At 34.2% G+C, this 20,203-nt stretch overlaps 1 protein-coding gene across 1 annotated transcript; it reads left to right on the forward strand.

Annotated features, from left to right (window-relative positions):
- Positions 1–4,126: 4,126 nt before the first annotated feature.
- Positions 4,127–11,544, forward strand: LOC143248368 (uncharacterized). The gene is made up of 3 exons (XM_076496731.1): positions 4,127–4,214; positions 7,670–8,002; positions 10,511–11,544. The coding sequence occupies exons 1-3, from the start codon at positions 4,176–4,178 to the stop codon at positions 10,571–10,573; spliced, it is 435 nt and encodes a 144-aa protein (XP_076352846.1). The 5' UTR covers positions 4,127–4,175; the 3' UTR covers positions 10,574–11,544.
- The last annotated feature ends 8,659 nt before the right edge of the window (positions 11,545–20,203 follow it).

The raw sequence follows: 20,203 nt of genomic DNA on the forward strand, positions 1-20,203 counted from the left end.
ACTATAATACTGTATTTATGGAAAGTGGGATATCACATGAACACGTTATGCTAACTCACAGTCATACTAAAATAAAACCAGAACTCTTTGTGTGTGTGTGACTCTACTACTGCCTATGTAGGGATGGCTCCAACTGTTTCTGGAAATTGTATTTAAAGTATCTCTCAAAAGGTCATAAGAACTTTACAACACTATACGATATTTCTTTTTATAACAATATATTTGTAATGATTATACCACATGTTCTGGAAATTTCTGTAAATATCATAGCAAAACGTTTGAATTTCTTGTTTTTTCCTGGTGTTCCTTTTCATCATGATGATATGATAATCCAAAAACCAAAACATTAATAACATAATTTTAAGCGACGTATCCGCTTTTGTAGTAGTAATTTAAAACAAAATATAGTATTAGTGTAAACGATGTTATCATTTCCCAATACCCCCAGTGGTTCAGCGGTATGTCTGCAGACTTACAACGCTAAAATTCGGGTTTCGATACCCGTGGTGGACAGAGCACAGATAGCCCATTGTGTAGCTTTGTGCTTAATTCAAAACAATAACAACAACATTCCTCATTAAATTTAGCTATCTTACACAAATATGGGGTTCCTTTGAAAAGGTTAAGAACAGGATGAAACAGGAATTATCGGTTAGTAATAAATAATCAATATTACAATTGGAACCTCATTGTATTTAGAACTTATTTATAAATACAACATTCATATGTGTATTGAAACACTGAATTTAAAACCAACAACAAGAAAACTTTAATAAGAGGGAAATAAATGTAGAAATTCCAGTATAAATCCTTGAAAAACAATACAACCATGATATTAGTGATGACACATGCATCATCGTTTCACAATAGCACAAGCAGAAAATAACACACAGAGACATATATATAAATATTCAGTCACAATTGAGTTTCATTTATCTTATTATTGTCTGTTAACATTCTACTACAATGTGTACCCTTGTTATTGATGCAAATGCCATCCTTACTATCTTGCTTATATTGTAGTTAACTATGGAACATAGAATGTTGTCTTTTTTATGTGAATTGTAGGTAGGCAGTAAATATGTGAGACTGTAGTGTGATGAAATGTTTAACTGTTTCTATTACTATTTTGTACATTTCTCGAAAAATTTGCCTATTTTTCTCCTTTACTAACTGATGGGTTAAACTATCTTTTGTAATGACCCTCTTCAATCAGTGTTAGAATGTTAAGTACCTCTTTGACTGCGATTACAGTTACATTTATTTTCTGATAGAATTGTTAAGGTGTTGTCTCTTTCATTAAGGTCCTGAGTGCAGATTTCTCTGTAAAGGGAGTTTATAAATGGAGATTGCATATCATGGCTTTTTGCTCTGCTGAATTTATTTTGATGCTGAGTTCTTTTTCTTCTTTTTATAGGCTCGAAGTTGTGTTTTTTATTGTAGCTCTAACTAAGATGTGTATTTCATTATATGCTAGAGTAACATTTAATCTTTTATTTGTCAATAGTCGTTTACTAAAGTTTAAGCTTGTTTGTAGTTCCATCACGTTTCTTGTTTTTTAGAGCCAGTGAATAAATTTAATTTCTTTATGTGAACCTTCTTAGTGTGTATTAGTATGAAGTGCGTATCTTGACACGTATATATTGTCTAATGTATTATCTCTATCCAGATATATTTGGACGTTACCATCACACTGTGCCTTATGTTTATTTATAATGATATTTAATGCTCTTTTGAAATGTGGCTTTATTATTTTTTTGCGTTATTCTTTGACAACGTGGAATGTTAATAGGTAGTTTTAGGTTAGACTGCTTGGAATTTCCAAAAACCGAATCATCAACGTGCATTTAAAAAATGTAATAAGATTTTTAAAATAAATGTCATGAAAAATCAAAGGATTTTAAAATGAGCCTTTTTATTATTGATTTCATTTCTAGTTAAAGTAATGATTAGATATAAACCAGTTTTAGATATTGAAAAATGCACTTGTAGTAAATGAGGCCGTTTTACCTTTCAGATTAGATTAAATGGACCATTCTAACTCATAATCACTACAATTTAAAATAAATGCTGCATTTAATACCTGCATTTTAAATTACTTAACTCATTGTTTAAACGTTCCCCGCTACGGTCGGGAAGGTAGAGTGCCAGACATTATATAGGATGATGGTGTCTCTAATTCCTCATTCTTTGAAATCCACAAAGTGCTTAACTTGGATCAAGATTGTTAAGAAAAATTGAAGTCTTGTTTGGCTATTTACAATCTCAGCCGTCTTCCAGTGTGTTATTAATCTTTTCGTAATTATAATTTATAAAACTGTTGAAAACTAAACTTCACCAACTTAATGTAGCTAGCGCCGCCACACGTGTTTTTTATATAGTTTTATAATGTAGGCAACTTCTCAACTATTACTGTGGCTGTCGTATCTCAGTGGTCCTGATGAGACCTGGTATTGTGGAAGGGTTCATCGGTACTGAATATAACAAATATAGCATGTTTCAAATATGATGTGTTCTGCTTTCTTTTCATCCTTAAGTTCATATAAATCACTACATATAACTAGTTCTGGGCTACAGTAAGGCATCATTTAATGTACAGTGGATATCGTCTTTCCCTCTCACTTTTCCATATCAAGCTGAATTTTGAGTTTTTGAACATTTAATTTGAAAAATATTACGGCCGCCAAATAAGCTACATTGTTTATTTGCAGTTAAGCACAAAGCTACACAATGGGCTATCTGTGCTCTGCTCACCACGGGTATCGAAACCTAGTTTATCGCATTATAAGTCCGTAAACATTCCCCTGTGCCACTTGGGGTGGAATAAACTACATATCACGACAATAATATACAAATGCTGGCCTCATTTTAAAACAGAGTACTTCTTGTTTATGTTGTACAGTTGCGCAGGGCAAATAAATGGCTATTGCAACAGGTGAGAATCCAAGATCACAAATGTCAGGTAAGTGGCATATCCCAGCCATGGTAAGTCTTTGTGCAGGCCTCTTTATGGATAGTCCTGTTTTTCCATGTTAATCCATATTCATTTGAGTTCCAGTTCCATTAAGTACGAAAAATAACCCACTATTATCCCTGTTCTGAACACATCTTTATATTTTGTGATTAAAAATGCTTTGCGTTGAATTGGTTTGTTTTGCATTTTGCGCAAAGCTACACGAGGGCTATCTGCGCTACCCGTCCTAATTTAGCAGTGTAAGACTAAAGGGAAAGCAGCTAGTCATCACTACATACCGCCAACCCAAACAATAAACAAACCTTTCTTATACTTCCACGTACTACCTTAAGTATTTTACCACTTAATTCTCATTGTAAAATATTAATACAAATAGTGAAAATATTAAATAACTGAATAATTTGTTTGATGGTTATTTTCTCTATATACATTCGCAAAATAAGAAGCTAATATTGCCTTAAAAGATATCACATTCAGAAAGTGACTGGCTAGGTCTCAATCAGAATTACTTACCTCTTGTGGACGCATCTGAGCTAAATATTTTTATTAGAATGTATTTGTCTGCAAATATTCGACAGGAAGACGTGCTCAAAAACAGTTTTTCTGAGTTTTATTTTTCATAACATGTATTTATTACCTTGGTTTGATGAGTTGAGCTTAATTCTAAATGCATCAAAAGAAGAACTAGATCATTACAACTCTAAATAAATAATAAAATGAACAGTTTTAGAAGTACGTTTCTAATACTGTTGTAATCACTGTTTCGTAAATGCTTTGTCATACATTGAAAAACTACATAAACAATACTTTTAGGCTTTTAACAAACTGTTGGTGATTGTTAGATGAAGGCGGGCCATTGTTGGTAAAGTCACACTCACATTTAGTTTTACAGAGCTAATGTTGAATGGCGGCGGGATATAGGTGCTATTACCTTATTTCTAAATCCACATGCAGCTTTTTCCAAGGCAATTTAGTCAGCGGTCATTAATATCCTAAATATAGAAAAACGCGTGGCTGCTTATGTATATACACGACAAATATGTGTGCAGTGTGTTTAAAAGGTTTTTCCCACAATGCAGTACTCTATAGAAATTCAGTTCACCAATCGCAAAACAGCAATGTAATAAGCGAACAGTAAAAAAAAAAATCTCACAGTAAATATAAGAGAATTTGCAGCAAGGTAATCGACTAGAAACATTAAATGACTAGATTTACAACAGAAGAAAGGGCAGTCAACATGGTGAGTATTATAATAACAAGAATTTCAAACAAGAGGAATTGTTACAAAAATTGGATCACATACAAATGATTGGGGTTTAAGTTTCTAAAAACATATGTTGGGTAGAATACCCCTTCTTTTTTTTTACGGGTTTATTTGTTTTGTTTTTCAGCACAAAGGTACATAGTGGGTTATCTGTGCTATGCCCACCACTGATATCGAAGCTTTTTTGTTTCTATTAAGCACAAAGCTGTACAATACCACAGGTATCGAAACTTGATTTTTAACGTTATAAGTTCGCAGACATATTGCTGTTACACTGAGGGTCAGTTTTTGTTTATAAGTCTTCAGAGTTATTGCTGAGTTAAAGGCAGGGGTTTCTTTCATAACTTTTCTCAGAAATTTAAGCAACTACTAAGAAAATTTTAATGTTAATGCACATTAAACATTAACAGGAATTCTCAAAACTAAATATATGCAATTAAAAGTATTGATAGGGAAATTATTGGGTGCAATAAAATAAATAGCTACAATTAGTCAATTTTGTTTGTTTGTTTTGGAATTTCGCACAAAGCTACTCGAGGGCTATCTGTGCTAGCCATCCCTAATTTAGTAGTGTAAGACTAGAGGGAAGGCAGCTAGTCATCACTACCCACCGCCAACTCTTGGGCTACTCTTTTAACCAACGAATAGTGTGATTGACCGTCACATTATACTCCCCCACGGCTGGGAGGGCGAGCATGTTTAGCGCGACGCGGGCGCAAACCCGCGACCCTCGGATTAGGAGTCGCACGCCTTACGCGCTTGGCCATGCCAGGCCCACAATTAATCAAAGAATAGCGAATATTTTTGCTTCAGGCGTAAACTTTGCATTCGACTCTTTGAAGCTGATAAAATGATTTTTTAAGCCGCTATAGAGAATAAACTTGGTTAAAGCAGAGTGAAATCTGGGAAGAAGGAAGGTACATGGCCAACCCCAGCTCTCGCTCTTAGTACGAACCTACTCGTCGATTCTTTTTTAGACTGGTATTTCTTTGATAAGTTAGTCGAGTTATAAACCAAAATCAGGAAATTTCTACAATTGTTTGTCCAGAAATTATAAAGAAAATTCTGATTTTCTGATTTCCTACATTACGTGCATAGTGGGCTATCAGCGTTTTAGTCACTACACGTAATAAGCCTTCAAATCTGCCAATAAATAATTGTGGAGAAAAGAGTACAAACGTTAAAATAATATCTTTCCTTCTCCATAGATACAGTAGCAAAAAATCCTAAAAGTAAAGCATTTCAAGTATTTTCATAGTTGTCAAAATCCAATCTTGAAACAAAATATTTAGAACAATAAAAGTGTGTTATTTTCTTCCTAACTTAACTGAGTTATGATTTACAACATTAATACTGGGATTTCGATATCTATGGGGGGCATTGCACAGAGAGCTCATTGTGTAGCTTTCTACTTAACAAAAAACAAACCACATTTCAAAACCTAGTTCACAATTATTATTAAGTAAAACTATACCATCATATTTATAGATTCAACCTTAAAAATACGGCACCACTAAGTCTAATTTCATTTCCTTGAAGAGACGACAAAAGTAAGAAAAGCACCTCTGACAACCCAAAGTCAACTTTTTCTTATAACTATCAGGTTTGACCCAGTATGGCCAGGTAGTTAAAGCACTCAACTCGTAATCCGAGGGTCGCGGGTTTGCGCCCGCGTCGCGCTAAACGTGCTCGCTTTTTCAGCCATGGGGATTATAATGTGACGGTCAATGCAACTATTCGTTGGTAAAATAGTAGCCTAAGAGTTGACAGTAGTTAATGATGACTAGTTGCCTTCCCTCTAGTCTTACACTGCGAAATTAAGGACAGCTGGCGCAGATAGTCCTCGTGTAGCTATGCGCGAAATTCAAAACAAACCAAAACTATCAAGTTTTCTACATACTGTTCTTATTATCATACTATATTTGTATCTATAAAGATTCGTAATAGTTTCTACTATCTTAGATTTGTCCTTTTTAACTATATTACAAGTTAAAGCACTGTCTACTATCAACACTGGCGAAAACATTCTTATTTCTATGAATATTTTAGATAAGCGAGATGGTATTAGGGCTATTATTTTATCCTTCATACTACAACTTTGAATATCCTTGTAATCCCACTGTTTAAAAATGCGAAATGGGAAATGAAATGATACGCAATTGTTTGAATTTTTTAACATCTTTCAAGAATATCACTTACGTTATTATTTCTTAGATATAACTGGTGTTATGAAACATGGAGAAAATTAATGTATTTTGTAATCTGTATAAAATTATCTCAGAAACTCTAGTACTATATGTCAAAACATGTTATGAAGCTATTCAGCTCACTAATAGGATTAAAAACATTTAAATTTTTAATCCACTCGAGCTCTGTCTTAACATGGGTTGGGGAAACTTAGTGGTTAACGTACCCAGACGGTGAATCAGAAGGTTTATAAACTGATACTCGTTTTTGGGACATGAGTGTGTTACGAAAGCAATAATCAAATCCCACTACTTGATTAAATCGTCTCAAAACCAACTACGGATGATGTTAATTAGATCTCTTCCTTCTAATCTATCAGTTCATAATTAGGGACAGTCGTGAGCAAATAACTCTGTGTAGCTTTGCTCGAAATTATAAATCAAATAATGAAAGGCTTTTTTAAACTGACATTTAAGAATATTTTATTTGTTAAATCGCTAAATGACACCCGTTACTCTTAGGTACGTCTGCAGAAGATAATATATAAATAATTTGTTATCTATTGAAAGCGTTATTATGTTGGTCTTATTTTTGATATATTTCAGCACCTGTTATCTGAAAAATTTATTACTGCGTTGCAAAACATAACTACTAAAATATGTTAATTACTAATAAAAGTCAGTATTGCGAAAATAGATATACAAGTTAAACAAAATATGGACTTATTTTTTAATAGCTTCTTTCGAAATTCACAAAGTACATATTTACATTAGCCGTCCCTAATATTGAATTGATGGACTAGAGGAAAACAGTTAGTTAACAGCACTTGGGCTATCTAATCCGTTAGTGAGATTTGACTTAGGGATCTTACCACACATCCAAGACTCCAAAGTTTCGGAAATGTTTGAAGGCAACATTGTACGAACCTTGTGCCCTCCAATTCACAGTTCTGTATGCTAACTGCCAGGTAACGTAATGTAATCATTGAAAGCTTACTACAAAGTTCGACGGAGTTTCAACATCATTTTCAGATTAATTAAACTTTAATGTTGCTATATTGAGCTTAAATATAAAAATATGCTGAGGGCAGATATTTCTTTTACATTCATTTTGTAATACGATGCAACAACTGTAACATTGATTTTTTTTCACAGTTGTTTGCTATTTAGGTTAAGGATATTTCACCCTCGTTTGTGAAGATGTCACTGCACTCTAATTAATAATGTTGTATTGAATCTTTCCAGAAGGTTTGGACAGGTCAGAAGATGTTGGTGGCTTCCTTAATACTGGCCTGTGTGTTTATCTTAAACTTGACTACAGATGCTAAACCAAACATTCGTTCTGCCTACAGCAAAAAGAGGAGCGGTATAAGTGCCGGGATTAAGAAGACGCCATTAAGAAGTGTTTCTGGTGTTACAAAGATCCAGTGTTCTGCCATTTGCATCATGAATGGTTGTTGTCAACTTTTCAGTTACAATGAAAACGTGTGCCTCCTCTTCGGAGAAACCATGGAACAAGATAAAGGGACATTTGTGAAAAACTTTCCGACGTTTTACTTCGTAGACAGTGATGAAAAGGTTAGATGAAAATATAGCTACGAAGAACAAACACAGAGATATGATAAACACTACAAGCTATTAAACTTGTTAAAGTTCAAGAAAATATATAAACATAGTTTTATATTGTTCTGTCCATTGACAACATTTTCACTTTAAGTATGAACGAAATGAATCTAAAGACAAAACGTTACTTATATTTAAATATTTGTACGGTTAACTTGGAATTGTAAACCTTTAACTTGTCTCCGTTTTTATAAACTATAAGAAACAATAAATGATAAATTTCGGTTTTTAAAACTGGGGTAACATATATATATATATATATATATCTTATATTCAATAAGTAATTTATTGAGAATGACCATTTCATTCAACCACCAAGTATGTGGCTTATGTTGGTACTATTATTATCATACACACAACACTACATCCAAACACATCAATCTAATCGATATTATACAAGAAAAAAAAACTATTTGGGGCCTAACTCTGCTCTTGTGCAGTTAAGTTACAGTTAACACATTTTAAAAATTATAAACAAGGAAGGGTAGGCTAGAAGTGCCCATCAACAAGGGAATGACATATTCTAGGAACAGATGCCTTCATATGAGTGAATGAGAACTAATATTGGATATTGCTTTACACTGTTCGTACTGGTTAACACTAGATAAAGTTTCAATAAATTGTGGAATTTTTTTTTAATTTCGCGCAAAGCTACATGAGAGCTATCTGCGCTAGCCGTCCCTAATTTAGTAGTGTAAAACTAGAGGGAAGGCAACTAGTTATCACCACCACCGCCAACTCTTGGGGCTACTCTTTTACTAACGAATAGTGGGATTGACCGTCACATTATTACGCCCCCACGGCTGAAAGGGCGAGCATGTTTGGTGTGACGGAGATTCGAACCCGCGACCCTGGGATTAAGAGTAGAATGATTTAACCACCTGGCCATGCCGGGCCAAATCGTGGAATAAAAGATCAGTGTGTGTTTTTAATCGATCTTGGAGAAATATTGAAGATACCTTAAACCGGAATATTTAGCCTAAATTTTCGTTTTTGTTTTATTTAATAGGAAATCTTTTAATCGTTACCTAAGAAGACTACACAAGGCAAAGTATAAAACAGAAAAAATAACATAGTTGACAATCCTAACCTCTGAGTTGAGTGCCTTGTTGTTCTCAGTCGTTTGTCTAAATAACTTTTCTGTTTCTGAGATAAATACAGTGTTTAAAGTGTTTAAATAAACTAATAAATTAACTATATAGGAAGGTGAAAAACAAAAACAGACAAATCGCAAAGTTTCAACACTTTTTACTCCTTGTTCCCTCCATGTAGCCAAGCATATCTAATTATAGACAATATTACAATTTTGGTTGTATTCGAATTTGTTGGATAGAACACTGTCTAATTTGTTGTTAAGAATAAAATGAAACTTAACCTTTACATTAATATTTTGTGTTTTGCAGAAATAAAACCAAAATTTTTTTAGAGAAATAAAAAACGAACGAGAATCATGACAAAGAGCAGGTTTACGTGTTTCTAAACTACTAAACTGACCTGGATCAAACCTAGAAAGTCGATAGAAAATATTCCAAAATGTTCAGTATTTATAGGTCTGTAATAGCTATAAATTTTGAAAGTATTGTTTAATACAATTAAATAGCATTGGGTAAATTAAATTAAATTAATATATAGATAAGTGGCATTTAATAATAGTCAAGATAAATAGTTTAAATCAAATGCAAGGAATCAAGTTTTGTGATTTGCTAAGGCCCGGCATGGCCTAGCGCGTAAGGCGTGCGACTCGTAATCCGAGGGTCGCGGGTTCGCGCCCCCGTCGCGCTAAACATGCTCGCCCTCCCAGCCGTGGGGGTGTATAATGTGACGGTCAATCCCACTATTCGTTGGTAAAAGAGTAGTCCAAGAGTTGGCGGTGGGTGGTGATGACTAGCTGCCTTCCCTCTAGTCTTACACTGCTAAATTAGGGACGGCTAGCACAGATAGCCCTCGAGTAGCTTTGTGCGAAATTCCCAAACAAACAAACAAACAAGTGATTTGCTGCTACTTCATTATTAGAGCTCGTCATTGCTTAAGAAAAGTGTTGTTTTAAGTTTCTTTTATCAATATCTCTGTGTAATATATTAGTGTAAATGAAGAATTTTGACAAATAACTTTTCCAGATGCATTAGTCTTGGAAGTGTATGTGTTTGTTTCAGAACAAAGCCACAATGGGCTATTTGCTATGTTCGCTGCGAAGTATCATGACACGCATTTTTGCGTTGTGTGTCTATAGTTTTACCGCTGTCCCATCAGGAGACCAGAAATGTGTGAAAATAACACAGAGCTAAATACCCTAGTACCATACACTAGTGCTTCTCACTGTATGCTTAAAACTATTTCTGAAATTTTATTATATCCAAAACTACATGAATGTTTTTATTATTATTTACTCTGTAAAATTGGCTACCGGATAAGATATTAAGTTACATAATAACTGAGTTTACTAACTGATTATTCTTATTTCAGCTCAACACAGAATTTACCAGAAATGAAGTGAATTGTTCACAAACTCCTCCAGATATCGACTGATTATACTATCTAGAAAAGAACCTAAGGACTTTTGCACCTTTCATCCAACACTTATATAACTGACACATTTAATATGAGCAGTAGAACACTATCAAAGACGGAACCCTTCACACTTGCATACTTCACTTTTTTACAGCAGTGTGCCAATCCGCAGTTCAGCATACAGTGTAGTAAGAATTATCCTGCTAATCCTACAATCCATGATCATACTGACTGGCTAGACAAAGGTACTTCAAAACATACCTTGACAACAGATGATGTCAGCATACCAACTTACTTTTGCATATTTTATAAGTTCTTTAAATATGAAAATAATAATTGGAATTTTTTTTCGCATTACGAAGTTTATGTTCAATTGCTCTGAATTTATATAAACATTCCCAATACTTTGTTCAGCACTATAATATAAGAGAAACGGCAATAAAATATTTTAACATAATGTGTGTTTCTTATAGCAAAACCACAGTAGGTTATCTGCTGTATCCACCGAGTGGAATCGGTCCTCTGATTTTAGTGTTGAAAGTCCGTAGACTCACCGCTGTCCCAGGGGAACAGTAGTAAAACTGAACGTAGTGTTTCACGTTCTTACAATAAATGAATGAAATGCAAAAATATGAGATTTCACTCGGTTGATAGTTTAGATATTTTAATTGTTTAAAACACCTTATAACAAACATACAGGGTATTCGGAAAGTCACTGTGCACTTATATATTTATTAACAGATATGTTTCAATACAGAATACAGGAGGTAAATATGAATGACAATTATAAACAATGTTGAAAGTGACCCCTGTTGTTATCAATACAGGCTTGGATTCTTTTTATTTTGTTTCTAAACACTGCTATCAGTTGCTGGCTTGAAATAGACTGAATGAATGCTGTTAACATATGATTACAAAACTGCACAGTGACTTTCCGAACACTCTGTATATACTGGAAGGAAAAAAATGAAATATCGATATTTTATAAAAATCAATACAAAAACTAATCAGTTATGATATATCACTTACAGATTCTGGTGTAAATAACAAATATATAAATGTTATATCATGTTATAAATATACAGTGAAAGGTCATTGAAAAATATATATCATTTTTTTATATTTATTGAAATTAAAAATTGTACTTATCGTTTTTATTTCGTCATCATACTATTGAATTTTTCGAGTAACTCCAAATTTATTTTTAACATATGTTTTCAACCAACTTCAATCAGAGACACTTTTTTTCTAATTCCCATGCTATAATGGCGGAACATGCCGTCCAGAAAGTCGTTAAGGTTGTCTTGTTCTAGTTTCTTTGTTTTTTGTTTTAAATAATATCTATTCTGCCCAAGATGGATATGACACGGTCGACCGAACAAAGAAAACGAGTTTACCTATTGAATTTAGGTCTGTTTTCTTAAGTAGGTTTTATTAGGCAATCATTGAGTGAAGGTCGTGCTTGAATACCGTCGTGTTTATGTTCCACAGAGATAAAATCCCGAAAGAGTGGAATCTGAGGGATTAAGCATATCCTAGTCTGAGTGAATGTCTTTTAGCATGTGCAAGTACGTATGCTGTGTTTTCTTTACGTTTATCAGATAATAAAAACCTTTTTTCATTTTCATTAACTTTGTCCAGTTTTATTTTAAACATATTATAAATATTTCATTAAACTCTCCAATTTACAATCACTCTTATTGTTTAATTGAATCCACTGTTATTGTAACTGTGAAAGTCTGTATTTTTTTGATGAGCAGCGGTGAACCTGAATATCAAAGACAACTGGTGTGTTTGTTCACAATCAAAAGAAAGTTCAGAGCACGTAATTGCATTTGCCAGTCATATACTAAGTTACTTCTGAATGCCTATACTGTACGATAAAAATAAAGTGCTTCCAGTTGTAGTATTTTTCAAGCATTGCCATCAAAAACGCAGACTAAACATTGCAAGAGTGCATCTTTCTTTCTCAACAAGCTGATGAGTATCATCGAACACTGATGGGTTACTTTGACAATGACTGAATCTTCAGATCCTGATAATGTACAGCAGTTAAAATCATGGCAATAACATTGACACTAAACCTTACAAGGAGTAACAATTATGCATTTTAAAATATACCATACATGACACGTATTGAACTTCAGGAAAATCTGAATGATCCCCACATAGCCTGAGTGCTACTTGTTGTAATCTTAACTCAATGAATACCATCTGCAGATTTCATCTTAGGAAGTTTAGCAGAAAAGGGTTGTGAAGCAAACAATTTACACTACTTGATTGTTATAGAAACCTTAGAGTTATTGGATGGCAAAGCCACGTACTACAAATTATGCATTGGCTGAAAAATATGAAGAAATTTGAGCATGCGTCATGTGAATAATGTAAGTTATACGATAATGCAATTTTTAAGGCAAGAATTTTAACTAGGACCTGATATGGTCAGGTGGTTAGGGCGCTCGACTCGCAATTTGAGGGTCGCGGATTCGAATCCCCGTCATATCAAACATGTTCGCCCTTTCACCCGTGACTGCGTTATAATCTTATGGTCAATACTGCTATTCGTTGGTAATAGAGTATCCCAAGAATTGGCGGTGAGTGATGATGACTAGCTACCTTCCCTCTAATCTTACACTGCTAAATTGGGAAAGGATAGCACAGATAGCCCTCTTGTAACTTTGTAAATTCAAAAATCAAACAAATTAGTCAACTGTATTGAGATAAAAGCGTCAAAATATTTATGTATACATAACGGAAAGGTATAATGCAACAGCTGCTACGACTTCTGTATTGGAGAAATAAGCAGAATAATAGAAACCAGATTCAATGAACACAAAAAGCAAAACAAAAACACCTTCACACGTTTTTAAACATTGCAAATCAAATAAACACAATATAACCATAGAAATCACCCAGATACTAAGTAGGGAAACAACTATGAACAATCGCAAAATCAAAAAAGCCCTACTTATACAGCAACTAAAACCAAAATTAAACCAATATAAAGGAACATCTTTATATCTATATTAATTAATAACCTGACATCTAACTACAACGCCCCTACAATTCCGTACCCATTTACACTCTATTCCCTCAGACGTGCCCACCAACTGTCAGTTGCAAACTCTCTCCTTGTTAACCTGTAGATGGCCTACGAAGGTCGAAACGTTGTTCTGTACTTTATTTTAATTAAAATGCTAATACCCATACCCATGCTGTCTTGAGTGTTGCAATATATTTGCAATATCAGCAGTGTTGCAATATATTTTATCAAAGTATCCTTTGGAATTTTACTCCAAGAGTCTCTAATACACTTCCATAAAGTTTCTTTAGAGGTAACTTTTGATTTTTCAAGTTGATGATCTTTTAAATCTCGAATCTGCTCAATAGGGCTAAGATCGGGGTTCTGTTGGACCACTGCATCATTTGAATGACCCAAACAATTTTTTTGTTTTTTTCAGATAAGTAATTTTTGCATAAGTTGGATGAGTGTTTGGGGTTACTATTGTTATGGTAGTAAAATCTTCAACCAATAATACATAAACAACTGGGTATATATACCATGACAGATCAGAAACTGATGATACTTGCGTTGGTCCATTATTATATTTATTTTGCAAATATTTTCTGTTTCCCCAATAGAAAAACATCCCCAAACCATCACTCTGCCTCCCCCATGCTTCAAGGTAGGTGTTAGATATTGAAGTAAGTATCTTTAACCTTTCTTCCGCCGGAAGTATAACCTGTGCTTTGAACCAAACATTTAAAACTCGGACTCATCTGTCTAATAACACCATTTTCCAATCATAAACAATCCAGTTTTTATACTCTTTAGCAAATTTCAGTCTCTTGAAAATATTTGAAGATCGAAGACAAGATTGATTAACTGCTACATGACCAAATATTCCATTCATCCCGAGTCTTCTTGATGTTATGGATCTGGACGCTCTTCTGTCATTTATTACATGGTCATTTATCTCATGTTTGAGATCAGTGATAGTCTTCCTTCTGTCCAGAAAGATAAACGAAGATACTTAACATAAGTATCATTTAGTATAGGTGTTCTGCCTCTTGCGTTCCAGTTTTCAAATTTAACTGTCTCAGTCTCACGTTCTAAGGTGTACTTGTTAGGGTTTAGGGAAGCATTTCAAGTCTACAGCAATTTGTCAGTGTCCAATCAGCATCAAGTAAAGCTTTTTTTACGAACTCTCTTCTCTGCTAACAATTCTCTACGCTTGTTGGGCCGTGGCATGAAAACAAAACTCAATATACAGTGTTAAAGACTGTTTTTATCAAGGTTTATCCTTGGAATGCTGTTACTTTGACCGTTTTTGTAGCGTATATCGATGCCACATGTTAGCTCCTTACTAACTTCTTTTTTTATAATTAAAACACGCTATGGGGTTCCATGACAGTTATTTCAGACCCTATGTTTAATCAATATGTTCATTCAAGCAGAACCCTTATGACGTGCCGTTGACACAAGTATGTGGGATTTCTAAAGCCTTGGCTCACTTAATTGTCAACAGGAATCAGCGAACCATTGCCATAGTATTGACATCTACATTCTCTAATGGCGTGGAATAATTAGCCACATAAAATGGAAAGAATGGTAAATTCTTTTCCTGTTCTAACACTTTTGCACAACGCTGTATTTTATGTCTGCCAATTAGTTTAAAAAAATCCCAGAAATATATACTATAATAAATTTTAATATTATATTATTATAATTATGCATTATTTGTTATTAATAATAAAATACTAAATAATATATATTTGTATTTTGTGCTATATATTATATATAATTATATTTACGCTGCTGTCGTAAACGTGTTGCGTCAGGATTATATTGTTTTTTCTGGTAACTAAATGTCATTTCTCCTTACTTCCATTCGCCATCCCGTAAATACACTGCTTAATGCAATTTGCTTCGTCATGTACATTAAATAATGTAATAAAATGGAATCTGTTTAAAGAAGACGATGTTTCTGTTACACAAGCTTTTAATAGTGAGTCTAATTGTGGAAGCAGCCATTCTTGGACTTACGTAACAGACTATTTTAGATTTATTGAAAGTGACAGTAGATCCCAATTCTAAAGTGTTTTCTTGCGGTTGTGTATGCCCAAAAACATTATTTACATTGCCAATAATGTGAAATCACTTTTAGATATTAAAAAACCAAAAAAAAACAATAGTTACAAACATTCCCATAAACTCAAGGACTTTGAATCGTGCATCAAGAGAAGCCTCGAGGTTAATAACTCAAATAAATGATTAGCTGAAACACCAGAAACAAGGGCTAATACTTCTACTAAGAGAAAAGTTAGAAAAAATGAAGCAAAACAACCAATTTTGGAGCTTTCCTTGTTACTGGTGTCAGGAGAACTAACCAATGTAAAATAGATACACTCGTAACTGATTTGGTTTCCTTTCAAATTTGTTGAATTACAAGCTTTGAAAAATCTTATTCAGACATTACAGTCAAATAAAACAGTTTTCAGTAGGAAAGCTCTAACATGTGCAATGATGCTAAATTCGTCCAGAGAAAAATGAACTGAAAGAGAAACTTAGCACAATAGAGTAGCTCACAAAGACAACTGACGTTCGAGTTGTTTCTATTGTGACTCATGAAGACAACTGACGTTAAGTTGTTTCAATTGTGGCTCACGAAGACATCTGACGTTCAAGTTGTTTCTATTGTGGCTCACGAAGACAACTGACGTTCAAGTTGTTTCTATTGTGGCTCACGAAGACATCTGACGTTCAAGTTGTTTCTATTGTGACTCACGAAAACAACTGACGTTCGAGTTGTTTCTATTGTGGCTCACGAAGACAACTGACGTTCGAGTTGTTACAACAGGTAAGATGTAAAAAATTATTAACATTTTTTATTTTATGGATAAAAAAAATGTTTTCTAAAATTTTAAACATTTAACATTATAATGATACGTATAGTATCTGCAGTGAACATGTGCAGTGCACCGTTTTGCATTCATTAGTTTAACTCTATGTTGTTTACTTATACAGATCCTATCTGGGCGTGATTGTGCATGAGATTGAACCAGAAAGCCTGAAGAGTGGAATATACAGCACTTGCTTGCCGTCATGTCACTAGTCATTACACCTGTCACGTGATCTCAGGGAACTGTTTGTTTTTTTAATTTCGCGTAAATCTACACGAGGGCTATCTACGCTAACCGTCCCTAATTTAGCAGTGTAAGACAAGAGGGAAGGCAGCTAGTCATAACCACTCACCGCCAAATCTTGGGCTACACTTTTACCGACGAATAGTTGGATTGACCGTCACATTATAATGCCTGACGGGTGAAAGGGCGAACATGTTTGATGTGACGGGGATTCGAACCCACGACCCTCATATTATGACTCGAGTGCCTCAACCACCTGGCCATAACAGGTCTGCCACTGAACTGAAAGCAGTTCACATCAAATATTGCATTCAAGACATAATTACCAAGACTATCATTGATAACTAGTCTAATTTTGTGAAAACATTGAGGTTAGTTACAGTATTTTTATAATATATTTTGTTATTAGTACATTTTATTTCAATGAAGAATATATACAATATATGTTATTCTTAATCTCTAAGGCCTGGCATGGCCAAGCGCGTAAGGCGTGCGACTCGTAATCTGAGGGTCGCAGGTTCGCGCCCGCGTCGTGCTAAACATGCTCGCCCTCCCAGCCGTGAGGGTGTATAATGTGACGGTCAATCCCACTATTCGTTGGTAAAAGAGTAGCCCAAAGTTGGCGGTGGGTGGTGATGACTAGCTGCCTTCCCTCTAGTCTTACACTGCTAAATTAGGGACGGCTAGCACAGATAGCCCTCGAGTAGCTTTGTGCGAAATTCCAAAACAAACAAACAAACTTAATCTCTACAAATAATATGCTTGCACTTGTATCTCTGTCCAGACTTTTTCTGGTAAAGTTCTCAAACAAGCTCTACGAAACTTATATCTTTAGAAAGGCCTTTGTCAGATGGGTTCAGGTTGCATATTGGCTTGGCATAATTACAATGAGTAACTTACGCTGAATTTCGTACTTCTTGGAGAGACGATGTATAAATTAGAAAAGAGAGGATGCCCAGAGAGAAATTCTCACAATTCTCACTCTAGGTAAACTTCAGGATTTATTTTAAATATTGTCTTATAACCTACAAATACAAGAACTTAAAAGCTATATACTATTAAAATATATATATATTATATATTAACAACGCTATTATGTTATATTTATTCATATACTATGTTATTAAAGCAGTTTAATTAAATTTTGAATGCAGTGACAAGTGCAGGAAAACATACCTGTAGTGAGAAAAGTAAATAAAGTTATGTTCACTTGAATTTGTTTGTCTTACTGTATAAAGTTTTATTAAACACAACAAGACTAGTTGATATAATATATAATGCCTGCAAGAAAGCATAACTTAAATGTTGTGCGTGAAAATGATATAATAAGAAAAGTTCAAGCGAGTTCATGAAAATTGCAGCAAATGTTTTGAAGTCGAAGATAGTACTTATTGATTCCAGTACTGTTCCTCCCTCTTTCTCACGTTTTCGTAATCACGCATTTTCTCTCAATGACCTTAGCTTTGGAACATTTTTCCAATCGAGTTACAATGCTCGAAGTCAATCAGATCTTTTGAAGTCGAATCTCTTTCAACTGGCTTTCTGCTAATGCTTTGAATGGCTGTCACTAATTAAAGATATGCTGTATAAGAAGTTCTATTATTATTATACCATATTTAGATGGTACTACAAAGTCATGCCACATGTCATATCCACATCTCTTTTTATATTTTAATATTTGTTTTTGCAAGTTCTTTCTTTGTGTGTGTGTGCTTCTTATTGCAAAGCCACATCGGGCTATCTGCTGAGTCTACTGTGAGGAATAGAATCCCTGATTTTAGCGTTATAAATCCGTATACTTGCTGCTGTACCAGCAGGGTACTGCAATATCTTCTCTACTGAACCTGTAAATAAAGATGCAGGTGATTGTAAAACAGATCAAAATACACTCGAGTCATAAGTGAAGAACAAAAGAATGAGTTAAACTTCAACATTTCTGATATCATTAGTAGTGAGACACAGTTCAGTGAAGTTTGCTTTCTCCTCAAATATCTTCAATGTGCAGTACATACACTCAGTTCTGTAGCAACCAGTAGCTCTGAGCGATGGTATGTTGAAAAGTGTCTCAATTGGCCGAAAATCTTTAGAACGGACCACAGCACCTGACCTTATACAGGAACTGTGGAAACACTTTGTTCCATGCAGTACGCTATGTGATATATTTAGCTCGTATGGAGAGTATAATAACGAAGAGAGAATGTACAGTCAATAAAGTGTGTGATGAGCTGAGCATTGATCGTTTCAATTTTTCGGGTATAAATTTCACCAAAGAATACATATAGTACGCGCAATTGATTTACTTCAACGTAGAACTGAAACCTAAATTTGACTACTTCTACCAAAACTTTCCACGTTTGACAAAACTGAAGGATGTCTACAGTAAACCACTCTAGATTTGCAAGTCACTTGTAAATGCTTTGATTTCAGGAACTGAGAAGTGTTTTGAAGATACCTTTGTCAATAAGGATCACCTTCTCGCAACTTTCTTTCACCCACCATTAAAACTTTAAAACAAATGATTATAAAAAATTTCAGAGAAGATGGAAGGCGGTGGTGATGAAAGTTCAACAAATGCTGATGTAAGTGATTTTTCGTTCTTTTCCAGCACTGAGAGGGATAACAAAGAACTTCTTCGTGTACTTTAAAGAAAAAAACAAAATATACAAGTAATTCTTTCGAAACTAGCACGATCAAATAACATTGTTCTAAGCAGAGGACCACATCAATCTGTTCCCTTCACCAGCCTTAACATCTCTCTACATCTACTTCAATACGCCCATTCCATCAAGTGCAGCTGTAAATAACATTTTCTCACCAAGGGAAGACATTTTATAGCCAAAAAGAGCTGGATTGATGGATAGCAATTTCGATAAGCTGGTACTACTGAGATTAAATAACAAATTAAAATAATAATAAAACCGTGCAAGTAATAAGGGATGTAATATCTTGTAATATGATATTTGTTATTTTATATTAGCTCTAGAATTATTATTAGTTATCATATTCGTTTAATTTTTGACGTTGCATACTTTAAGTACTATCATTGAAAATTGTATGGTTATTAGCTGATTTCCTCTTATCATTTACAGATACGGATAGGCTGTTTTTGGAAGTCTGTTATGTTGCTATAGCAATAAAGTATTACCAGTACCAGTAAACTTGAGTTTTCCATCCTTACATTATGCATTAACACGTTTTCCATCCTTACATTATGCATTAACACGTTTTCCATCCTTACATTATGCATTAACAAAAAAAAGTATTGGGAGAAACATCAGTTTCAAATGTAGCATTAACGATAGCGGTGCTTTATTAAAGAGATAGGGTGTACAACTATACTCTGTTATGAAGTAAGACGTCGTTTAATTTACTTATTCAGATTATGTTTACCTGTATCAAAACGAAGTTTGGAGTTGTGTTACAGAAACTACGTTGAGAAACAGTGGTCAATGCATGTAAAATATGTTTAATCCAATTTCAATTACCAGTGTAAGGTGTTCT

This window comes from Tachypleus tridentatus, chromosome 4, assembly GCF_004210375.1.
Source record: "Tachypleus tridentatus isolate NWPU-2018 chromosome 4, ASM421037v1, whole genome shotgun sequence".
In the NCBI taxonomy this organism is placed as follows: Eukaryota; Metazoa; Arthropoda; class Merostomata; order Xiphosura; family Limulidae; genus Tachypleus; species Tachypleus tridentatus.

What these genes read in the sequence shown, in the direction of transcription:
- LOC143248368 (XM_076496731.1), top strand. Translation starts at nt 4,176, where the DNA reads ATGACTAGATTTACAACAGAAGAAAGGGCAGTCAACATG. An exon ending in AAGAAAGGGCAGTCAACATG is followed by an intron (nt 4,215 to 7,669) that starts GTGAGTATTATA and finishes GAATCTTTCCAG; the next exon opens with AAGGTTTGGACAGGTCAGAA. An exon ending in TCGTAGACAGTGATGAAAAG is followed by an intron (nt 8,003 to 10,510) that starts GTTAGATGAAAA and finishes TTCTTATTTCAG; the next exon opens with CTCAACACAGAATTTACCAG.